The sequence below is a fragment of the Rutidosis leptorrhynchoides genome, chromosome 5 (assembly GCF_046630445.1).
Source record: "Rutidosis leptorrhynchoides isolate AG116_Rl617_1_P2 chromosome 5, CSIRO_AGI_Rlap_v1, whole genome shotgun sequence".
Classification (NCBI taxonomy): domain Eukaryota; kingdom Viridiplantae; phylum Streptophyta; class Magnoliopsida; order Asterales; family Asteraceae; genus Rutidosis; species Rutidosis leptorrhynchoides.
The window spans coordinates 426,047,922-426,072,861 of record NC_092337.1 but is presented as its reverse complement, the minus strand read 5'-3'; the positions used below and the strand labels follow the sequence as shown (position 1 = coordinate 426,072,861).

The window sequence follows — 24,940 nt, the reverse complement described above, 5'->3', positions numbered from 1 at the left end:
GCTGCCCCGACTGACGCCCAAAACTGACGCCCGGTTAGGGTTCGTCAGTTTTCGTCAGTTAAGTCCAAGTCATCTGACGAATTGGACTGACGCTGCAATAGAACTGGTGTAAGTGTGTTATCGAAAGATCTTTTTATAGTAAATAATATAAGCGAAAAAGCACTGTAAGATGTATGTAATATGTAGGGATGAGAGCAGTACCGTAACCGTACCATACCGAAACTGCTAATACTGATACCGAAATTTCACAAATTCAAGAACCGATATGCAAAATCGGTACCAGTATCGGTTCGGTATCGGTATTTCGGTGCAGGTACCGGTACGGTTTCGGTTCGGTTTCGGTATTTCGGGAATTTTGCTCATGCCTTTTAAGATGCACATGATAAACATAAATGACTATATCAGTATACCTCAACAATTTCCAAATTAAGTGTAAGAGATTTGACATTGTACACATGCTGAAGCAGAAACACCATTTTATGTGCCCCTGCATTATGTGTGTTGTAAACACAAAGATCCGCCTTCTCCAAACAATGAAAACCATCCGTTTTAAGCTCCACTGGATAATAACCTTTACAGACCAAAGAAGCAAGTTCGGGTGCAGAAACCACAAGCTGAAAATCCTCAGGCATATTTATTATGGTGAGATTCTTGTGTCGAGGTGCAACCAAATTGACTAGTACTACACTATAGTCTCCATCTTCAAGTGTGAGATTCGATAGTAGAGGATGACATATACTTACACTATTTGATTCGAAAGTTTTCAACCCCTTTAAAGTGAGATTCATCAGCTTTGGACATGTAGACAAAAGACATTTGAAGAAGTCAATATCACGGACGTCTGAAATGAAACAAGTCAAAGAACTGAGGTACAAGGTAGTTAACTCAGGGAGTTCACAACCTGACAATGATCTAATGAAACATCTACTTTGAGTGGTACATGTGTCTTTTATCAAACTGAGATGTTTGAGAGACTGAGAACCAGAGAAATTAAGGGGCATGACAATATTATCATAATCAATCGAGCATATAATAGTCACTTGTGGGATATTGTGGGTAAACACATACTTGAAGATACTCTTGACAAACCATTGGGTAAAGTATGTGGAAAAACTAAGCTTCACAAAAGACACTTCAATGTCTTTAATGCGGTAAGAGAAAAACGCTTCAACAAAATTGGAAATATTAAGGTAAGACATTGACTTCCATATGAACCTCCATCTAGATGACAAAACACTGGTTTCCACAGCTTGTTTAAGGCTAATAAAAGAGAGAATTTTATGGATAAGATCATCTGACAAGTTGCTTAGTCTATCAAGTACTTCTACCTTACTTATCTTTCCGTCATGACTTGAAACCATTTTTTCCTCACTCTGTGTTGGTACTTGGTCCAAACAAGCATCGGTCATTGACGTGCAATATCCTTTCCTGCAAATTTTAGGTTACAATTTAATAGAATCCAACAATCAGAATATAATTAAAAACTGTTGATACAAGTAGAGTTTGATTATGTGTACGTCAAAAAGTTTAATGTTTAGACATGTAAATGTTTGTTTCAAAATTAGCCTTTCCAACACCCAACTTAGAAGCTAGCTAGCATCATATATCGTGGGCCGTTATGTGCAATACATGTAAAATTGTTTCAATATACTACATCTAAAATACACTAATACACTAACTATTCTTAAAAACCAAGGTTATGCAAGGAATTTTTTTGTAGTGGCCAGGAGAAGGGTCAAAAATATCTAACAAATTATTCACCCTACTCAAGCCGAGTAGCCTGAACCGGAAACCACGAAAAGTGTGGGAAACATTCATTAAATTTATAACATTGATTCACAAATTTGATACATGTCAATTATTTTCGTTTAATACCGATCCCATATAAATACAAAATATCACACAATTGCTGATTGTAACCACAGTTCATAACTTCATCGATCCACTCACAGACCTAGAATTGTGAATAATAGTTAAAAAAAAAAAAATTATTGAATCAGCGTGTTCTCATACAAGCGTAAATTACCAGATTATGAATTTCAAGCTGTACAACACAATTATAGAAAATTACCTTTATACCTAGCAAAAACCACACTTGATTAAAAATTACAAAACATAATGTTGAAAGCTTCGACGAGCCCAACACACCCACTATAGAGGACCTAGGTTATACTCACTCACTACACCAACACTTTGACGTTGGTTAGCCTTTAATTTTATAAATCCTTAGTGCACAATAATACTTAGGCGACAGTGTCGACCATATATCGTTCAGGCGGTATAACCGACAATATATCACTTAGGCGGCAAAGCCGACCATATAATAGATACAACACAAGTGCACTAAGAACTCAAACACGAACTAAGGCTTAACCGGGAAACTTAACAAAGAACACTTTTATTAATACAAAGAAACAATTACTATATTATGAACTCAACTCACACTCTTAATTCTTCACAACTTCTACTTCTAACTCTTCTTCACTTCTTACTTCTTCTCTACTTCACACTTCACTTACTCACAAATGAAATCCATCCTCACCCCTATTTATACTACTCCATGGAAACTTCTACACACTAGATATTTCCATGGATAAATATCTAGATATTTCTTCACTTATAAATATCTAAATTATCGAGAATTTTCTTTTATATTCTAATATCTAGATATTTTCTTATACATATTAATATCTAGATATTTTACATATATACATCTACTAATTCCATATTATTTTATAATATCAAATTTGCATTGCATTTTAACACTCCCCCTCAATGCAAATTTTCTTCCAACGATGTCTTGCAGACCATTCCAAGTGCTTCTCTGAATTTTGTAAACTTCAGTTTACTTAGGCTCTTGGTGAATATATCTGCAACCTGTTCATCTGTCTTTGTTGGTACCATCTTGATCTCCCCTTCAAGAACCTTTTCGCGAACATAGTGATAGTGCACTTCTATATGTTTTGTTCTCGCATGAAAGACTAGATTTTCTGCTAGACGTATAGCTGATAGGTTATCGCAGAAAAGCTTTACTTGATAATCTGCTGATTGATGTAGATCCTCCATTAGTTGCTTCAACCAAGTAATTTCTTGCGTTGCTGATGCTGCCGACCGATATTCTGCTTCAGTGCTTGATAAGGATACTGTTGGTTGTCTCTTGCTGCACCATGATATTACTCATGATCCAAAACTAAACATGTATCCCGTTATTGACCGTCGTGTATCATAGTCTTCAGCAAAATCAGCGTCACAATATCCAGTCACCCGACATTCTTTTATTCTCTTATATAAAATGCCAAAGTTAATAGTGCCTTTAACATACCTTAAGATGCGTCGTACAACATCAAGGTGAGGCTTCTTCGGATTGCTCATGTATCGACTAACCACTCCAACTGCATAAGATATGTCTGGCTGGCTTAGTGTGAGATAAATAAGACTTCTGACCATCTTTCGATACATGGTAACATCTTGAAGACTTTTTCCTTCATCTGCTCGTAGTTTTGTATTCGGATCCATCGGAGTTGAGATAGGTTTGCAATTAAGCATTCCGTACTTTTGTAAAAGATCTCGCGCATATTTCTGTTGTCCCAGAAATAATCCTTCTCTTTTCTGCTCTATTTCGAGTCCAAGAAAATGTTTGAGTTCTCCAAGCTCCTTCATATGAAATCTGATAGACAGATTCTCTCTTGTTCTTTGGATCTCCTCATAGTGATCTCCCGTGATGATTAAGTCATCCACATATACTAGCACTATGGCTAGTTTTCCTTGATCTTGTTTCACAAATAAACTAGAATCTGAAGGAGCAACTGTGAAACCAGTTTGTACTAAGAACTCACCAATCGTCCCGTACCAAGCTCTTGGAGCCTGCTTCAAGCCGTATAGTGCTTTCTTTAATTTGCAGACATGGTCAGGATGAGACTTGTTCTCAAAGCCTCTTGGTTGCTCCATATAAATTTCTTTGTCAAGTTCTCCATGTAAGAAAGCGTTCTTGACATCCATCTGCCACAGCTTCCAAGATTTGCTAGCTGCTAAAGCTAGTAGAGCTCGAATTGTTGTGATCTTCACCACTGGACTAAACGTTTCTTCATAATCCAGTCCATATTGTTGAGAAAAACCTCTAGCAACAAGTCGAGCTTTATACCTTTCAATGGAGCCATCTGATCGAGTCTTCACCTTGTAAACCCATTTACAAGATATTGGTTTTACATCTTTTGGCTTTGGAACTAAACTCCATGTCTAGTTTTCTTTTAGTGCATTAATTTCTTCTTCCATCGCTTTCTGCCATTCTTGACTTTGTGCTGCTTCTTCATAAGTGAAAGGCTCAATAGGTATTGATTCATCCACATGAGCAGCATTGGCATACCTCGGATTAGGTTGCCTCGGCCTTGTTGATCTCCGTAATTCTTGCACATGCTCCTCGGCATCCATTTGGCTTGGACGAACCTCTTCGGATGTAGATTGATGTACCCCAGTTTTCCATGGACTCGTTTCCTTAGAGTACGATCCATCTCCTTCTTTAATTGGATCCGTTATGTGCTCTTTATGTTCTTCTTTCTTTTTTGGAACTTCTTCTAATCCATGAGATTCTGGAAGCTCTATCTTTTGAGGTGACCACCATGAAGAAGCTTCATCAAATACCACATTTCTTGAAGTATGACACTTTCCAGTATTTGGATCACAACATCTCCATCCTTTTCTTGATTCATCATAACCGACAAAAATGCACCGAATTGCCTTCTTATCAAATTTGCTTCGTAGATGATCTGGTACGAAGACGTAACATACACATCCAAAAACCTTGAGATGGTTGACGGTTGGCTTGATCTTCCATAATTTTTCATAAGGTGAAATATACCCCAACTTTGTTTGTGGGAGTCTGTTAATCACGTACGACGCCGTCCTCATACATTCGGCCCAAAAACTACCTGGTACATTCTTACTATGAAGCATACTTCGACAAGTTTCGGCAAGGTGGCGATTCTTGCGTTCCGCCACTCCATTCTGCTGTGGAGTATTGGGGCAAGTTAATTGCCTTATGATCTTGTGCTTCTCAAGATAGATATTGAACTCGGTTGATAAATATTCTCCTCCATTATCTGTGCGTAAGCATCGAATCTTAGTATTGAGCTCACTTTCTACCTTGTTCTTGAAATCTTTAAACTTCTGAAAAGTATCCGAGTTTTCCTTCATGAAGTAAACCCATACATACCTTGAGAAGTCATCAATAAATGTCACCATATACTTCATACCTCCAAGTGATGTTTGTTTCACTAGGCCGAAGACATCTGAGTGTATGAGCTCTAGTGGTGTCTTGGACTGATGCGCTGACTCCTTGAATGGCAATTGGTGAGCTTTGCCAAATTGACATCCAACACATATTGTATCTATTCGGATATCAATTTGAGGAAGCCCATTTACTATGCGTTTCACCATCATGTCCTTTAACTTATTGTATCCCACATGCCCAAGACGTTCATGCCACAGATCAGCCGTCTCATTCTTTCGAGTCTTAACCACATAAGCTGTTTCAGTAGATAATACATAGACCGATTCTATTCTTCTTCCATGCATAACTGGATTGCCAACCACCTTTACTCTCTTGAATACGGACACATCTTCTGGTCCAAAGAGAACATAGTTCCCTTCTGCTGTTAATTGTGGTACTGACAGTAAATTCTTCTTTAGGCCAGGGACAAGATACACCTTCTCGAGTTGGAGCTTTTGAGAGTCGCCTTCATTTGGAATTATTGTCTTTCCAATGTGAGAAATAGACAACCTTGAATTGTTGGCTGTCAACACGACTCTCTTTCCTTTGTAATCATCCATTTCTTGCAGTTTCGTCTCATCGTTGGTCATATGATTTGAGCACCCAGAATCGATGATCCAATCATCTTTGTAGTTTATTTTTGACTTTAAAGTTGTTGTAAGAGCTTGATCATCTATGTCAGCTTCAACAGAGAGTCCAGCTTCTGCATCCCATGTTTCCTCATTAATGGTTGCTTCGAATGTGACATCTTTCTTCTCATCTCTTGCAGCGGCCACATTTCCTTCCAAAGTTCGCCTTCTGGGAAATCTACAATCTCGAGCAAAATGACCCTTCTTGCCACAATTGAAGCATTCACCATTCTTTCTCTTATCATTTTCCCCGTATTGTTGGCGATGATCTCTTCTTCCTTGTTGAGCTCCCCCTGAAGCATTGCTTTTTGGTTTTAGATGACTTTTGCCTCCATATGTATGGCTTTCTTTCGTCACTTCTTATCTTCGAGACATAGTTTTCTTCTTATTGGTGAAGAGTGCTTCTTCTTCACCTTTTTTGCTCACTTCATTCATCTGCTTGGCTAATGTGACGACCCGAAAACTTCCGACCAAATTTAAACTTAATCTTTATATGAATTAATATTTCCGACCCGATAAGCAAAGTCTGTAATGTTGATGTTTCAAAAACTTTGAACTGTGTTCATGTAATCAACTACCCCTCGACTATTCCCGACGATTCACGAACAACTATTTGTAGATAGATACATATATATTTAAATATAAAATATATATAATAAATTTAAATATAATTGAAAATAATATACGACATTATTATTAGAAGTAAATATGTAAAATAATAATGAAATAATAAAATTTATTATTTAAATAAATTATATATATATATATATATATATATATATATATATATATATATATATATATATATATATATATATATATGTATATATATGTATATAATTGCCACTTGTACTGTTTTAGTCTCATTTATATTTTTACTTTGATAATTATTTGAAGTGTGGATAGATAGATTATAAACTTGTTATGTTGTTATTTTAATTCTCTTTAAATTCTAGTAACAAACGTATACCATAAATATAATTGTTACTATATGACTTTTACCTTAATTTTTATCCGTGAATTAAAAGTATAGCTAGTCACGGAATATTATAAATAGAAAACGGCAGTTGGATCCTTCTATTGTTGCATACGTTTATTACTTTAATTAAGATATTATTACTATTATATTAAAAGTATATGATACATACATGCATGTTCACATAATTGCAAAGATTACTAGTGTTTTCACTTCTTGTGTCTCTCTCCTTTTGTTAGCCAACAACCCCACATCAATCAATCCATCCCTTTATGTTGTTATTTGATTTACAATATACAAACCACAACAAATAATCACGGGATTTCAAAAGTTGAGACTGTTTTACATTTTTCCAATCATTCACTCTTTCTTTTATTATAAATATATAAACTTATACATATGCATAGAGATACACCTATATACAAATTCATTGTCTTCCTTCTTCCATCATCAAAAGCCATCTTCCACCACTTTCGTTTTCAAATTATAGACTCTGCCATTTCGCTGTTTTGTTCTAGTTCTGTCCGAGTATCAAAACTCCATCACTTCCAACGACACCCCACTACTATATCATTGATTCTACTACTACAACTATATCCACTTACTTCCAAATAAAACCACCACTCTTGCAAATTCTCTTCTCTACCCCTTTCTTGTTGTTGAGTACCACGAAGAACCATCGTTATACATTTTTAAAGCACACCACTACTGCCTAGTTTATGTTGGGTTCGATCAGATACCATGGACTCATCACGTTTATCTTTCTCTCATCTCCATTTTTCTATTTCAAAACCGTCGATCACCACCAACCCCATAACCTGCAAGCTGCTCGTTAATATGTTTTATTGCTGTTTAAATCGAGAACACTCACAAGACATCACCATCTGCTGCTGTGAAATTGTTGTTCACTAGTGCTGTTACAATTATCATATATATATATATATATATATATATATATATATATATATATATATATATATCTGTTTCACTCGATTGCTACCACTGCTGCACGATGATATATAGTAAGTAACAAATTAATAGAGACGAGGATATTATGATCAATTGTTATGCACTTTTCTGTTTTCTTCTTTAATGATATTGCTGTAGAAGATTAAAACATGAATAAGGTTTATGATGGCGATTTGAATGAAGACAATAATAACCTGATTGGAGATGAAGTGTTTTGTTGTTTCTGTTCCTGACGAAATTATCAAACCATTATAGAAACTACTGCAACCAGCTTACTGATCCTATTCGAGGGATACCACTCAGCCCGAAACCATCACCCTCAACCATCACCCTCAACCACCTACAACTCATAATCTGATCTATATGATGCTAATGCTATTCGTTATGTTTTAATAATAATAATAATAAATGAATAAATAAGTGGGGGATTAAATGAAAGAAAAGAAACCAAACCAAACTGCTATCCAAACTCTGTTCCCTGCTATCTGTTACTATTGTATTTCTGTTATGATCGAAACAAGACCCATCAAACGAACACTACAGGTGTTATTTGAGTTGTTCATCACTGTAAACATTCGACAAACACCACTTGTTAATTTATAAAGATAATCAAGAACAGTACCTATATGTTTAAGTAATGATTTCCGGGTTCTGCATTTGATCTGCCCTGGATATCAACAACCATCACCAGAACTGAAATCACATGTTGCTGCTTCTATTTAGGATTTTCGTTCAAATCAAACCTTCCAATCATTCACTATCACCATCTAATTAATATACCACGATCCATCATCAATAACAATTGAAACCTTTCTACTGTTACCGTTCGTATCAACCAAATTAAGATACGGGAAAATTCATAGAAGGATGATGAAAATTAAAAGAATATTTAAGAAACAATTACCTACATCATCAATTGATGAATCGATTGATTAGGGAAGAGATTATCGATGATGAAAAAGACCGGTGAAGAAGAACCGATAGATCTGCGAGTCATCGATAATTACCGATGATAAATCGGTTAATGATGATGATGATGATTGTTGATGGTTTGAGCGATGATCATTTTTCTTCCTCTGCTTTTTGACTTCTGCTATGCTCGAACTGATCTGGACTCCCACCATCAAACGCGTTTTCTTTATGTAGGTATTATTATTATTATTATTATTATTATTATTATTATTATTATTATTATTATTATTATTATTATTATTATTATTATTATTATTGTAAGTAAATTATTATTATATATAACATTAATATAATTCATGTATTATCATTATTATTATTAATAGAGAACTTATGATTTAGTTATTATTATAATTAATGTTATTATTATTATTACTAATATTATTATATTATTAATATTATTATTGTTATAATTAGTATTATTATTATCATTAACATTATTATTACTACAATTATTATTGTAGTTATTAATATTAATACTAATATCATTTTTTTTTTCTTTCTTTCATTCATTACTAAAAATTATCATTATTATTATTATTAGAATTATCAGTATTCGTATCATAATGAATATTATTTTTATATATAACAAATAGATATTTTATATTTTTATTAATATTACATAAAGCTTTCTATTAAACATATTAACATTTATAAATATTACGTATAACAAAATTATTAATTTTTGATGTGATACTAAATATTAATATGAATATAACTATATGTTTCAATATTAAATATTTTACAAAATAAAGGTATATAACACATAACTGATGATATAATATATAAAGTATAAATAAATTTCAATTATATAACTACAACACTAAGTATATATAAATAATATATAATTAGTAGATGAACTACTTGATTACCATTACATGTGTTAATATATATAATTAATATAGGTTCGTGAATCCGAGGCCAACCCTGCACTTGTTCAATGTCGTCATATGTATTTTTACTACAAAATACAGTATGGTGAGTTTCATCAATCCCTTTTTAAATGCTTTCGCAATATATATTTTGGGACTGAGAATACATGCGCTGCTTTTATAACTGTTTTACGAAATAGACACAAGTAATTGAAATTACGTTCTATGGTCAAATGATCGAACTGAATATGCCCCTTTTTATTAAGTCTGGTAATCTAAGAATTAGGGAACAGACACCCTAATTGACGCGAACTCTAAAGATAGATCTATCGGGCCCAACAAGCCCCATCCAAAGTACCGGATGCTTTAGTACTTCGAAATTTATATCATGTCCGAAGGAGGATCCCGGAATGATGGGGATATTCTTATATGCATATTGTGAATGTCGGTTACCAGGTGTTCAATCCATATGAATGATATTTTTGTCTTTATGCATGGGACGTATGATTATGAGAAATGGAAATATGAAATCTTGTGGTCTATTAAAATTATGAAATGATTCTTTATGATAAACTAATGAACTCACCAACCTTTTGGTTGACACTTTAAAGCATGTTTATTCTCAGGTACGAAAGAAATCTTCCGCTGTGCATTTGCTCATATTAGAGATATTACTTGGAGTCATTCATGACATATTTCAAAAGATGTTGCATTCGAGTCGTTGAGTTCATCAAGATTATTATTAAGTCAATTATATTTGGATATATTATGAAATGCTTTACATGCCTGTCAACTGTCGATGTAACGAAAGTTTGTCTTTTAAAAACGAATGCAATGTTTGTAAAAATTTATCATATAGAGGTCAATTACCTCGCGATGTAATCAACTGTTGTGAATCGTTTGTAATCGATATGGACTTCGTCCGGATGGATTAGGACGGGTCTTCACAGCTAATGCCTCTTGGTTAGCCAATAAATTCTCCAGCTCTATTAATGATGGTTGAGTAGACCATCCTCTCACAGTGGCTATAAATCCATTATACTCGGATCTTAGGCCGTGGATGATAATTCTCTTCATCCTTGCTTCACTCACTTTCTCTTCAGGAGCAAGTTGAGATATCTCACGGCAGATAGATTTCACCTTGGTGAAATACTGAGAAATAGACAGACTTCCTTGTGAGATACCCGCGAGCTCATTTTCCAAGAGCTGGAGGCGTGCTTCATTCTTCTTTGAAAATAATTTTTCAAAAGTTTCCCAAGCTGCCTTTGGTATTTTCTCGTCACGGATGTACTCCAATAGATCCTCCTCGATTGTAGTCTTCAATATAAATATAGCCTTACCGGCCTTGATGTTCCATTTTCTCAAAGCTTCAGCATTTTCTTTCGGTGGAGGCGTTGTGTCACTGCCAGCAACTATTTCCCATAAATCCTGTCCTTGTAGATAGGATTCTATGCAAGTCCGCCAATAACCATAATTGTGGTTATTGAGACTCTTGATTCCACTGCTCGTACTTGCAAGATCTGCCATCATGACGTCCAACAAGCTTGATCCCTGACCGATGAGCTTTCACAGTTCCTAACTGTGCTCCGACAGAATCTTCCTTAGAGCCTTGGTGAAAATAAGCCGATGTAAACGTCCAACGTTTACCGATTTCCTCCACTAAAAATGGTCCCGAACGACCCGCTCTGATACCAATTGTTGGAAGTTTCGACGAGGCCAACACACCCACTATAGAGGACCTAGATTATACTCACTCACTACACCAACACTTTGACGTTGGTTAGCCTTTAATTTTATAAATCCTTAGTGCACAATAATACTTAGGCGACAGTGTCGACCATATATCGTTCAGGCGGTATAACCGACCATATATCACTTAGGCGGCAAAGCCGACCATATAATAGATACAACATAAGTGCACTAAGAACTCAAACACGAACTAAGGCTTAACCGGGAAACTTAACAAAGAACACTTTTATTAATACAAAGAAACAATTACAATATTATGAACTCAACTCACACTCTTACTTCTTCACAACTTCTACTTCTAACTCTTCTTCACTTCTTACTTCTTCTCTACTTCACACTTCACTTACTCACAAATGAAATCCATCCTCACCCCTATTTATACTACTCCATGGAAACTTCTACACACTAGATATTTCCATGGATAAATATCTAGATATTTCTTCACTTATAAATATCTAAATTATCTAGAATTTTCTTTTATATTCTAATATCTAGATATTTTCTTATACATATTAATATCTAGATATTTTACATATATACATCTACTAATTCCATATTATTTTATAATATCAAATTTGCATTGCATTTTAACACATAATGCGATAAATTATTAGTAATGGTACAACAACAATCGACTACAATTAAAGAGGTTTATGGGGGTATGACTTACTCGGCAAGTGTTGGGAGTAAAAGCGAGGACACGACGGCAGTGACGGTGGCGATAGACGGGATGTGAGACACGTTACGATAACATTCGATAAATAAAGAGAATGTAAAAAAAAAAAAAAAAACTAATAATAAACGTCAGTTTGTAATAAAAGTTATATAATCAAATTCAATAGTTAAAAGTGTGTTTAGAAAATTTCAATTAATAAAGTTAATAATGTTTAGTTTTTTTAAATAGTCGATTATGTTTTGTAGATATATATTTATTTGCATCCTTAATTTAATTTAAGTTGAGATTTAAGGAATAAATCTCAGCCTTTAAATCACGTGATAGGTGGAACAATCACATGTGATTAACCAGCATTAGATCACATGTGATTAACGATCAAGATTAAAACACAAAAATAAAGGAAGAGTAAAATGGTAATCACATGTGATTATATTAACCTAAGGCTCTTAATCATATATGATTGTCCCCCCATCACATGATTCAAGGGCTGAAATTTATCCCTTAAATCTCAATTTAAATTAAGGATTCAAATGAATATATATACCTACCCACAACTGTTCCGATTTACATGAATTACATCAATCACGTGTATCTTCTAAATTTACGACGATTATTCTGTTGATTTAATAAAATTACACTAATCCATATTTATCTTTCAAAATTAAACTTATAATTTTCGACTTACTTAAAAGGCTAGTTGATAATCCATTACTTATAACGTGCTTTGATTGCACCTATCATTAACATACACTTATAAGCAAGGTTGCAAAAATCACTATTCGTGAATTAATCGGTCAGAACGTTGGAATAATTCGGGGATTAATTACTTTATAAATTTAATTATTTAATTTCAAAAATTATATGTTTAAATATAGAAGAAAATTATAAACATAAATATAAACATAAACTTTAAAATAATTGTATAAAATTGTTCATTTTGTTTGAAAACTCTAAATTTTTAGTTTAAATTAATATTAAAATGTTTACCGATTTTGACTTTGACCGATTTTGATTACCAAATTCGGTATAAAGTATTAATGTAATTCATGAAAACCACATGGACGATTGATGTAATTTTGAAAATATAAGGATGGTCGATGTAATTTTGGGTAAATCACAAGACATTCAATGTAATGTACTCTTATGTCCACTACTCCCTCCATCCCACAATAATTGTCCTATTTGACTTTTTTTCGTCTTTTGTATACAACTTTGACTGTAATTATTTCGGTTTGTATTATACAATAGTTGATGAAATTTATATCAACTGATTCGGTTTTTAATTGTGTTTTATTGGTATAATTTTCATTAAGTATTATGTAACATAATTCGAAATAATTATAGTCAAAGTTGTAGGCCAAAGACTCAAAACAGTCAAATAAAACAATTATTATGGGACGGATGGAGTATTATTTTCATGTCGCCCTCCTGACCGGCAATCATAGCATACATCGCCGAAAAGAAGTGTCGACCCTAATGACGAGCTAGGTGGGCAACGACACTGGCAGCGTAATTCAAGGGACGACATTTTTCAAGTTCAAATTTACATGTTGTAGACTGATTTAGGCCCATTTTTTAATTAGCTCATGTTAACTTTTTTTTTTTTTTTAAATAAAGTAGCTCAATACATATTTGGAATTACAGCAAGTGTGCTATTGGTTATCCAAACATCGTCTCATCAAGTCTCGATCGAGATATTTATTGGCTTCTCTTTCTTTGTTAATGGATTGCCTCCACTCTGTTTATTCTCGCCATGAACCAAGGAAAATAAGGATGTGTTGATTGTTGGAAGGAGAAAAGAAATTGCATCCAGAATGGACTAGTCAAGTGTACTTCCTTTTAAAGGTGTCCAGATGGCACCCGCGGGCAACGTGTTAGATTATGGAGACATTTATACAAAACGAGAAAAAAAAAAAACTGTTCCAACACTTGCACGGATTTTGCAGATTTCGGGAAGCGTGAAGCAGTCAAATGCGGCGCATCTTGACATGGATGCGGCGCATTCATAGAGCAAAATAGTCCGAGAGTTATTGATGCGGAGCATTGAGCTGATATGGCGCATCAGGGGTCAGATGCGGCGCATCACCATCTCGATGCGGCGCATCGAGTGTTGGTACATGAATCTGGAACGTGAAAAGCAAGTGATGCGGTGCATCACACATCAGATGCGGCGCATCTGGTGTCTTGGTGTCTGGCAACAAGTTGGCAAGTTGCAACCTTTACATCCGAGCATGCTTTGACCTCCTTTCACTTTAGGTGCAAAGTTAATCACTTTACACCTAAAATTAGGGCTGTGATCATGCCATTACAAGGTGGAAAGCATGGCTAGTTGGTAAACAAGATGATTACTTGTCATGATGAAGATTCCTAGCTAGTTGTCATGGTGTTCTTGTTTTCTCCTATATATAGAACTCATTGTATGCAATTGTAACATACCAAAATACAGATTCTCAGTAATAAACACTCTCTAGTTGGTCCGTGGACTAAAGCAATCACACCGATTGCATATAACCACGTTATATCTTGTGTCGTTCTTACATTTACGCATTTATTATCTTTCGTTCATTAAGTGGGTTTGAGTGATCTTGATAGAATCACTACTCGGCTAGTAGTCTTGTAGAATTACTAGCGTTGTTTGGGTCCTAATATCCTAACAACTGGTATCTAGAGCACAAGGTTTCGTTAAGGGAACGATGACGGAAGATGGGAAGTTTAGAATCGACCGATTCGATGGAAGAGACTTTGGCTTTTGGAAGATGCAAATTGAAGATTACTTGTATCAAAAGAAGCTACACCAACCCTTGTTAGAGACCAAGCCCGAAAGCATGGACGATGCCGATTGGACGCTTTTGGATCGTCAAGCTTTGGGTGCTATTCGTCTTTCACTTGCTAAGAACGTTGCATACAACGTTGTGAATGAGAAGACGACGTTTGCTTGCTTGAAAGCACTCTCTAACATGTATGAGAAACCTACAGCTGCAAATAAGGTATTTCTCATGCCTCAATTGTTTAATACTAAGATGAAGGAAGGTACGAGTGCAACGGATCATATCAATGAATTTAATAATATCGTTTCAAGACTTGAATCGGTAGAGATTAAGTTTGATGATGAACTAAAAGCACTTATCTTGCTTTCATCATTACCGGAAAGTTGGTCGGGTACGGTTACCGCGGTTAGTAGCTCTACGGGAACTACTAAGCTAGCGTTTGAAGCTATAAGGGATTTGATTCTTGGTGAAGATACTCGTAGAAGAAACTCGGGAGAATCGACATCCGGTTCTTTGTTAAGTACCGACAACCGTGGTAGAAAATTAGAACGCGGTGAGAAGAAGGGTAGGAAGAAGTCTAAGAAGAGGCATCCATCGAAAGATAGAAGTGAAGTTACTTGTTGGGGTTGCAATCAAAAAGGGCACTTTCAAAGGAATTGCAAAAATGGTTCCACGAAAGGTGTAAACTTGGCCGAAGGGGAAAGTGATGATGCACTTTTGTGTAGTGTTGAAAATTCTATGGAGTCTTGGATCTTGGATTCAGGAGCTTCGTTTCATGCTACTCATATCAAAAGCATGATGAAGAATTTTCGTTCATATCAAGGCAAGGTGAGATTGGCGGACAACAAGCAACTCAACATAGAGGGCATTGGAGATGTTGTTTTGAAGACTACTCTTGGTTCTAATTGGACTTTGAAGAACGTAAGGTACATTCCTAAATTGAAAAGAAAACTTATTTCGGTTGGTCAATTAGATGATGAAGGTAACGCGGTTACTTTTGAAAACCGCCAATGGAAGGTGGTTAAGGGTAGTAGTATTGTGGCTCGTGGACATAAAAGGGGAACACTTTATATGGTTGAAGTGTTTGATGAAGACACGGTGGTTGCTACGGTTAATGTTGAGTCCGAATCAACTCTATGGCACCGAAGACTCGGGCATATGAGTGAGAAGGGTATGAAGATGCTTGTTTCAAGTGGGAGAATTCCGGATTTGAAGAAGGTAGAACTTGGGTTTTGCGAACCATGTGTTTATGGGAAGCAAAAGAAGGTGACTTTTGGGAAATCAGGGAATGCACCTAAGTTGGAGAAATTGGAGCTCGTTCATATGGATGTGTTTGGTCCAACTAATGTAGAATCACATGGAGGTTCTCATTATTATGTCACCTTCATTGACGACTCCACTCGAAAGGTATGGGTTTATTTTCTTAAAGCTAAATCCGATGTATTTAATACTTTTGTGAAGTGGAAAGCTATGGTAGAAAATGAGACTAACTTGAAGGTTAAGTGCTTAAAGTCGAATAATGGAGGAGAATATGGTAGTCTTGAGTTTAAAGACCATTGTGCAAAGCTCGGTATTAGAATGTTGAAAACGGTACCGGAGACACCGCAACACAATGGGGTCGCCGAACGTATGAATCGTACGTTAAATGAAAGGGCTAAGAGTATGAGACTACATGCCAGTTTGCCTAAAATGTTTTGGGCGGATGCGGTTAACACGGCGGCTTATTTGATAAATAGGGGACCCTCAACACCGTTGGGTTTCCGAATTCTCGAGGAAGAATGGCAAGGCAATAAGGTGAGTTATGGTCACCTTAGGATCTTTGGGTGTAATGCATATGTGAAGACCAAAGATGCGGATAAAGACAAGCTTGAAGCTAAGTCAAAGAAGTGTATTTTCATAGGCTACGGGTCGGATGAAATGGGCTATCGTTGTTGGGACAACGAAGCTAGAAAAGTAATTCATTCGCGAGATGTTACTTTTGATGAAGATTCGGTCTATGGAAAACTGGAAACGGGGAGTCCTAAACCGAGTCAAGTTACTTTTGACGATGTTTCTATTGATGATCTTGCAGGTTCTAGTGGGAGTTTGGGAAACAATGAATTGCCGAATGACGGTGAGGTGTCGGGAAATGCTAATGATGGGGATGATTCGGAAAGCGGTGATGATTCCGAACATAGTGCGAGTTCTAGTGATGAGGAGGTTACAAATGAAACCGGTCCAACCATTTCGGTTAATCCTACACTAAGACGCTCGACTAAAGTGCCCAAACCTAATCCTAGGTATTCTCCATCAGCAAACTACTTGCTCTATACCGAGAATGGTGAACCCGAAAGTTACTTTGAGGCAAGAAAAACAAAAGAATCCATACAATGGGAACTTGCCATGAAAGAAGAGATGGGATCACTTGAGAAGAACAAGACTTGGTCACTAGTGAAGTTACCTCATGATAAAAGGGCATTGCAAAGCAAATGGGTATATAGAATCAAGAATGAGATGGATGGCAAGAAAAGGTACAAGGCTTGTTTGGTAGTCAAAGGCTTTTAACAAAAGGAAGGGGTTGACTACAAAGAGATATTTTCACCGGTAGTTAAAATGACTACTATCCGTTTGGTACTTTCTATGGTTGCATCCGAAGACTTACATCTAGAGCAACTAGATGTGAAGACTGCATTCTTGCATGGTGATCTTGTTGAAGAGATCTACATGAGGCAACCCGAGGGCTTTGAGGTAAAGGGTAAAGAGAAGTGGGTTTGTAAGCTAAAGAAAAGTTTGTATGGATTGAAGCAAGCACCTCGGCAATGGTACTTGAAGTTTGATGATTTTATGAAGAAGATTGGTTTCTTAAGATGTGAAGCGGATCACTGTTGCTACTTGAAGAAATTCAAGTCTTCATATATAATCTTATTGTTATATGTTGATGACATGTTACTTGCAGGTTCAAACATGTCCGAAATTAACAAGTTGAAGGGATTACTTTCCCGAGAATTCTAGATGAAAGATCTTGGCGGTGCTAGGCAAATACTTGGCATGAGTATTGTGCGTGATCGTGTGAAGGGTACTCTATACTTGTCTCAATCCAAATATATTGAGAAAGTAGTAGAGAGGTTCAACATGGAAGATTCAAAGGCTCGTTCTATGCCTTTGGGAAGCACCTTAAAACTATCGAAAAGTCAATCACCAAAGATGGAAAGAGACAAGAAGGATATGGAAAAGGTTCCATATGCATCGGCCGTGGGTAGCATTATGTATGCCATGGTTTGTACAAGACCCGATATTGCTCAAGCAGTGGGAGTTGTAAGTCGTTATATGTCTAATCCGGGGAAAGAGCATTGAGAAGCGGTCAAATGGTTGCTTCGTTATTTGAAAGGTACTTCTAATATGGGATTGTGTTTCTCCAAAAACAATCTCATACTTAGAGGTTATGCGGATGCTAATTTGGGTGGATGTGATGATTCGGGGAAAAGCACTACGGGTTATGTTTTCACAATGGGGAAGACGGCGATTAGTTGGTTATCTCGATTGCAAAAGAGTGTTGCTTTGTCAACCACCGAAGCCGAATACATGGCTATTGCAGAAGCTTCTAAAGAGCTAGTGTGGTTGAAGAACTTCTTAGGTGAGTTGGGTAAAAGACAAGACTATTGCGTCTTGTATTGTGATAATCAAAGTGCGGTTCATCTTGGGAAGAATCTGGTATTTCATAGTCGAACGAAACACATCAAGATAAGGTATCATTTTATTCGACAACATATAAATGATGACACTTTATTCTTGGAGAAAATCCTTGGTAAGAAGAATCCTGCCGATATGTTTACTAAGGTGGTTACGACGGAGAAATTGAGGTTTTGCATTACCTCAATTGGTCTTCTCATGAATTGATGAGAGAAGACCCCAGCTAGAGATGTGAATGGTGTTAGAAGTTTAACAAGTAATATTGAAGACCTTTTATCGAAAGTCTACTCATCCGAAGAATGTGTTGAGCGTGCGTGTCCCAAATGGTATTTGGCGGTAATCGAAGGTGGTTTAATGTTCTTGGTTAATTCATTGATATGATTGGAGTTTTGTTCAAAGTCTCCAAGTGGGAGATTTGTTAGATTATGGAGACATTTATACAAAACGAGAAAAAAAAACTGTTCCAAGACATTCAGGGGTCAGATGCGGCGCATCACCATCTCGATGCGGCGCATCGAGTGTTGGTACATGAATCTGGAACGTGAAAAGCAAGTGATGCGGCGCATCACACATCAGATGCGGCGCATCTGGTGTCTGGCAGCAAGTTGGCAAGTTGCAACCTTTACATCCGAGCATGCTTTGGCCTCCTTTCACTTTAGGTGCAAAGTTAATCACTTTACACCTAAAATTAGGGTTGTGATCATGCCATTACAAGGTGGAAAGCATGGCTAGTTGGTAAACAAGATGATTACTTGTCATGATGAAGATTCCTAGCTAGTTGTCATGGTGTTCTTGTTTTCTCCTATATATAGAACTCATTGTATGCAATTGTAACATACCAAAATACAGATTCTCAGTAATAAACACTCTCTAGTTGGTCCGTGGACTAAAGCAATCACACCGATTGCATATAACCACGTTATATCTTGTGTCGTTCTTACATTTACGCATTTATTATCTTTCGTTCATTAAGTGGGTTTGAGTGATCTTGATAGAATCACTACTCGGCTAGTAGTCTTGTAGAATTACTTGCGTTGTTTGGGTCCTAATATCCCAACACAACGCGCTCAGATCCTTTATACGTCGTCGGCATTTGACTTGTTTAGTTTGTTTAGTGGTTGTCTTTTGTTGTGTCCTTTGTTTTGGTTCGTTGGTGTTGTCTTTTTTTGAACATTAGGTTAGGAGTCACTGACGGAACCCGCATTAGGGTACCACCCACCCGATCATATCGGGGCACGTGTCGGAGGAAAACCGCATTGAATAAAACCCCCTTTTGAGAATCGAACGACGTCGAATTCCACCAAATATCCATATTAACCGGGTCACCGTTCGGGCAATGCCTACTTGGTCGTTGGTGTTGTCTCTTAGTTTGAGATGGAGGTTTTGTTGTTTGATTAGGTCCCGTTTGTTTGCGTTGGGTGGGTGTGTTTTCTAATGGTTAGTCGGTTTGGAGCCAAGGCTATTTAGTTCGTTTTATTGCTAGTTTGAAACACTTGATTAGTTATTTATGTGCATGTCAAAAAACAGCGTTTCCGACACGGCGACACCCAACATAGATATATATTGTGGGCCATTATGTGCAACACAAGTAAATTATTTCAATATACTAGATCTAAAATCAATTAACTAATCTAAAAAACCAAGGTTAGCCAATGAAACTTTTTATGGTGGCGTCGTAGAATATCCCTAAATAGGTTCCGCAAAATTATACAGCATGGGGTTAGTGACTATTGCATTAATATGGCAACGAATAACTTGACATGAGATAAAAACATAAAAAGACAATATAGCACCAGAAGTTGGCAATCTGAGTATAGTTATCACTTGAATAGCATAAAAAAATCAAGAGCTCGCGACCAGACTAGAAAAGTATGGGTGAATCTTAGTCTGAATTAGCTTTCTCTTCTTCTAGAAACACCCTTAAGTCGGTTATAAGGTTTCTTTGCACGTGTGGCATTCCTTCTCGCTGCAGCCTCCTGCAAAAGAATTAAGGTCATAGGGCAAATACATATAATAATTTAAAATTCCTACAACGTATGTGGCAGTGATCGTTTACTTTTCACAAAAGCACAAACATTCACACATGCTAGAATTTGAAGCATAGGCTCCAACACATGGATTGATCCAACCAAAAAGTTGAATTTGTCACGTATAACAAATTCAAGAGCCAATCACACATCCATTAGATAAAAAGGACTGCTTTGACGAATGCTTAAAGATCAGGCTTTACGATTGAAATCAGGCTTTACGGATGGGATAAAAAGGACTGCTTTTAAGGTAACCTTATGTGCTTTCGGGGCATTTCTGTTAAGGCTTGAACCTGCACTTGATCAGAGTAACACACACTAGCCGAATAAAACACAGAAAAAAAAAAGAACACGACACGAGAATTATAGTGGTTCGGTTTCTAGGTGAAACCTACATCCACTTTGGAACTAGAGAGTATTATTATTAATTTGGAGGTGATGCAAAGTACATACAATTGAGAGACTATACAATTGAAAGACTACTTATAGACAAGGATTAAAATAAACCCTAGTCTAAATAAAACCCTAAACCGGCCCAAACTAAATTAGGGTTGGCCATTCCCTAACTTAGTCACCAAGAAAACAGCTGGCCATTTACTTAGCTTGACAGCTAAGCAATACGAAGCCTACACCTTTAACAATCTCCCACTTGGAGGCTTCGAGTACCATCGATCTGCACTCTGTACTTCTGCTCTGCAAGTCTTTGCTCGTCTCTTCTCTCTCTAGTTCCTGCCTTCTCTTCAATGTTCCTGAAGGCCAGTTGAAGCTATGCACAGCTTCAACTTATCCAGCGTTACTGGTTTGGTGAACATATCTGCTGGATTCTTTGAACCTGGAATGCTCTCCAGATTAAATGTTCCATTGCTTATCCGTTCTCTGATAAAGTGATACTTCATGCCAATGTGCTTCGTCTTAGCATGATAGACTGGATTCTTCGCTAATTTGATTGCGCTCTCATTATCACAATATAAGACATATTCTATCTGTTTGCTGCCCAGTTCTTTCGTGAATGTCTTCAACCACACTAGTTCTTTACTGGCTTCATTCAAGGCCATGTATTCTGCTTCAGTAGTAGATAGAGCCACACTCTTTTGAAGCCTAGACATCCAACTCACTACTGTTCCTCCTATAGTGAATACATACCCGGTGGTGCTCTTGAAGGTATTATTGCATCTACCCAGATCTGCATCAGAATAACCCCTGAGAGTAGTATCCCTGCCCTTGAAACATAACCCAACTTTGGGAGTACCCTTTAAATACCGCAGTATCCACTTCACTGCTTCCCAATGTTCTTTCCCCGGAGCTGACATAAAGCGACTAACCATCCCAACTGCATGTGCTATATCAGGTCTTGTACACACCATAGCGTACATTAGGCTACCTACTGCGGATGCATAAGGAACCTTAGCCATTTCCGCTTTTTCTACTTCAGTTTTAGGAGACTGATGTTTATAAAGCTTTAGATGACTTCCCAACGGTGTGTTTCTTGGCTTTGTAGACTCGCCATTCATTCTGAACTTTTCAAGAACCTTGCGAATATACTTTTCTTGAGATAAAAAAACCGACCCATCTTTATTCCTGCATATACTCATACCTAGAATCTGCTTAGCTGGCCCGAGATCCTTCATTTCAAATTCTCTAGATAATTGCTTCTTCAAATTGCGTATTTCAACCATATCAGAACCTGCAATTAACATATCATCGACATAAAGAAGCAATATAATATAGGAGCTCTTGAACTTCTTCAAATAACAGCAATGATCTGTAGAACTTCTCACGAATCCTGTCTTGTTCATGAAATTATCAAATTTCAAGTACCACTGTCTGGGAGCTTATTTCCAACCATACAAGCTTCTCTTTAGATTACACACAAGACTCTCCTTTCCTTTGACACAAAACCCCTATGGTTGAGACATATAAATGTCTTCTTCAATGTCGCCATGCAGAAAGGCTGTTTTAACGTCCAACTATTCTAAGTGTAACTTCTCGGTTGCCACCATACTTAGAACCAATCTGATAGTCGTCATCTTCACTACTGGAGAAAAGATTTCAGCATAGTCAACTCCTTTCTTTTGTTGAAATCCTTTGACAACTAATCTTGCTTTGTATCGTTTAGAACCATCCCCTTCATCTTTGACTCTGAAAACCCATTTATTCTGTAAGACCCTTTTTCCTGGTGGTAACTTGGTCAACTTCCAAGTTTGATTTTTCAATAAAGATTCCATCTAGCTTTTCATAGCCTGCTCCCACTGGAACGAATCTTTCACCTTCATTGCCTCAGAATAACTTTCTGGTTCCCCATTTTATGTCAAAAAAAGATAGTTAACTGTTGGACTAAACCTCTCTGGCTGTCTTGTGACTCGTGTAGATCTCCTGATCCAATTTGACTGGTCAGGTTGTGGTGGGGGCTGTGGGGGCTGTTCATCATCAGAATCTGAGCTCCCACTATCTGAAGTCTGCTCGTGATCAGACTCTGAGCTTTCACTGTTAGGAACTCCCACTGAAACTTCAGTTTCATACTCTGGAGTTTCTCTTTCATCTTCTCTAGTTGTCTCTGTGTTAACCTCAAATTCAACTGATTCTTTTCCTTTTGGTGTTAGGTTGAAATCCTTGTACAATTCTGCTTCATTGAAGGTGGCATGTTTACTTCTGATAACATGTTTTCCCTTGTTATCCCATAACCTGTAACCCAAGTCATCTCCCCCATAACCAATGAACACGTACTTCTTTACTTTTGCATCGAGTTTGTCACCATCTTTATTAATATCATATGCACTGCACCCAAAGATTTTTAGATGCTCATAACTAATTGCTTTACCTCTCCATTCTTTTTTGGGTATTTTGAAATCAAGCGGAGCTGATGGAGAACGGTTGATCAAATAAGCGGCAGTGCTTACTGCATCAGCCCATAGAGTCTTTGGTAGCCCACAATTAAGTCTCATGCTATGTGCTCTCTCATTTAAAGTACGATTCATTCTTTCTGCAACTCCGTTTTGTTGTGGAGTACCTGGAACCGTCTTGATCATCCGAATGCCATGATCAGCACAATAGTTAATGAATTCGGTGCTGATGTATTCTCCTCCATTATCCGACTTCAAGCATTTTACCTTCAAATCACAAGATAATTCAACAGCAGATTTCCATTTCTTAAAAGCTTCAAATACATCAGATTTATTTTTAAGAAAGTAAACCCATACCTTGCGTGTTGAATCGTCAATGAAAGTAACATAATAACGTGCTCCTCCCAATGAAGAAACAGGAGTAGGCCTGAACACATCCGTGTGTATTAGCTCCAACTTCTGAGCCTTTAATGTTCTGCCTGCTTTTGCAAAGGTGACCTTCTTCTTCTTTCCAAAAAACACATGACTCGCAAAAGTCCGATTCAACTCTCTTTAGACCAAGAATTTTACCATTAGACACTAGCATTTTCATTCCTTTGTCACTCATGTGACCTAAACGTTGGTGCCATAAGCTACGATCATTGGAAACTGTATTTACTTCATTAGCTGGAACTTCTACCATATAAAGAGTGCCTCTCTTCTTACCCTTGGCTATTACTAAGTTCCCCTTTATTACTTTCCACTGACCTTCACCAAATAGCACACTATATCCTTGATCATCAAGCTGTCCAACAGAGATTAGTTTCTTCTTTAGGCCAGGAATAACTCGGACATTTTCCAAGGTCCAATTAGTGCCCAAAGAGGTCTTCAGCTCTAAGTCTCCAATCCCTGTAATGTCAAGACAATGATCATTAGCCAAACGAACTTTACCAAGGTTACCTGTTCGTAGATTCTTCATCAAATGTGGACTTGGGGTAGCATGAAACGATGCTCCTGAATCCATAACCCATGCATCAATTGTATTCTCAATGCAGCAAACAAGGACGTTATCATAATCATCTGTTGCAACTGCAACATTAACTTCCTTTGGCTTTGATGATGTTACTGGCTTAGTGCACTAGTTTCTGAAGTGCCCAGTCTCCTGACAATTCCAACATTTAATATCATTCCTCGTTCTCGACACACTCCTCCTTCTTGACTTTGACCTGCCCCTGGTGGTGTTATTTCTGCCTTTTCTCCTACCCCTCTCTTCTGTGCTCAACAAGTTTCCTGATGGTTCTCCTGAACTCGTTCTTCTTATATCTTCTCCAAGAATAAAATCACGAATGCTCTCAAACTTTAGCTTTGAGGACTCTGTGGATCCACTGATAGCTGTGACTGAACCTGACCAGCTTTCAGGTAATGAAGATAATAATAGAAGAGCTTTGACTTCGTCATCGAACTTGATATCAACTGACAGTAACCGAGAGATAATATTGTTGAAGTTATTAACATGGTTTGTTACTAAAGCACCTTCTTTCAACCTGGTGT

The 24,940-nt window shown here is 36.8% G+C and overlaps 1 protein-coding gene across 1 annotated transcript; it reads right to left on the bottom strand.

Annotated features, from left to right (window-relative positions):
- Nucleotides 1–401: 401 nt before the first annotated feature.
- On the bottom strand, nt 402–7,551 carry LOC139850030 (putative F-box/LRR-repeat protein At4g15060). The gene is made up of 4 exons (XM_071839629.1): nt 7,477–7,551; nt 2,027–2,044; nt 1,893–1,954; nt 402–1,428 (listed from the first exon to the last, which is right to left on the bottom strand). Exons 1-4 carry the CDS (start codon nt 7,549–7,551, stop codon nt 402–404), a joined length of 1,182 nt encoding a protein of 393 aa, XP_071695730.1.
- Nucleotides 7,552–24,940: the final 17,389 nt, after the last annotated feature.

Excerpts from the sequence above, each read along its gene's own strand:
- LOC139850030 (XM_071839629.1), bottom strand. The coding sequence starts at position 7,551 with ATGGTTCTTCGTGGTACTCAACAACAAGAAAGGGGTAGAGAAGAGAAT. Across the intron at positions 1,429-1,892 it reads CAGCAATTGTGTGATATTTT|GAAAGGATATTGCACGTCAA; the intron begins GTATTTATATGG and ends TAAAATTTGCAG.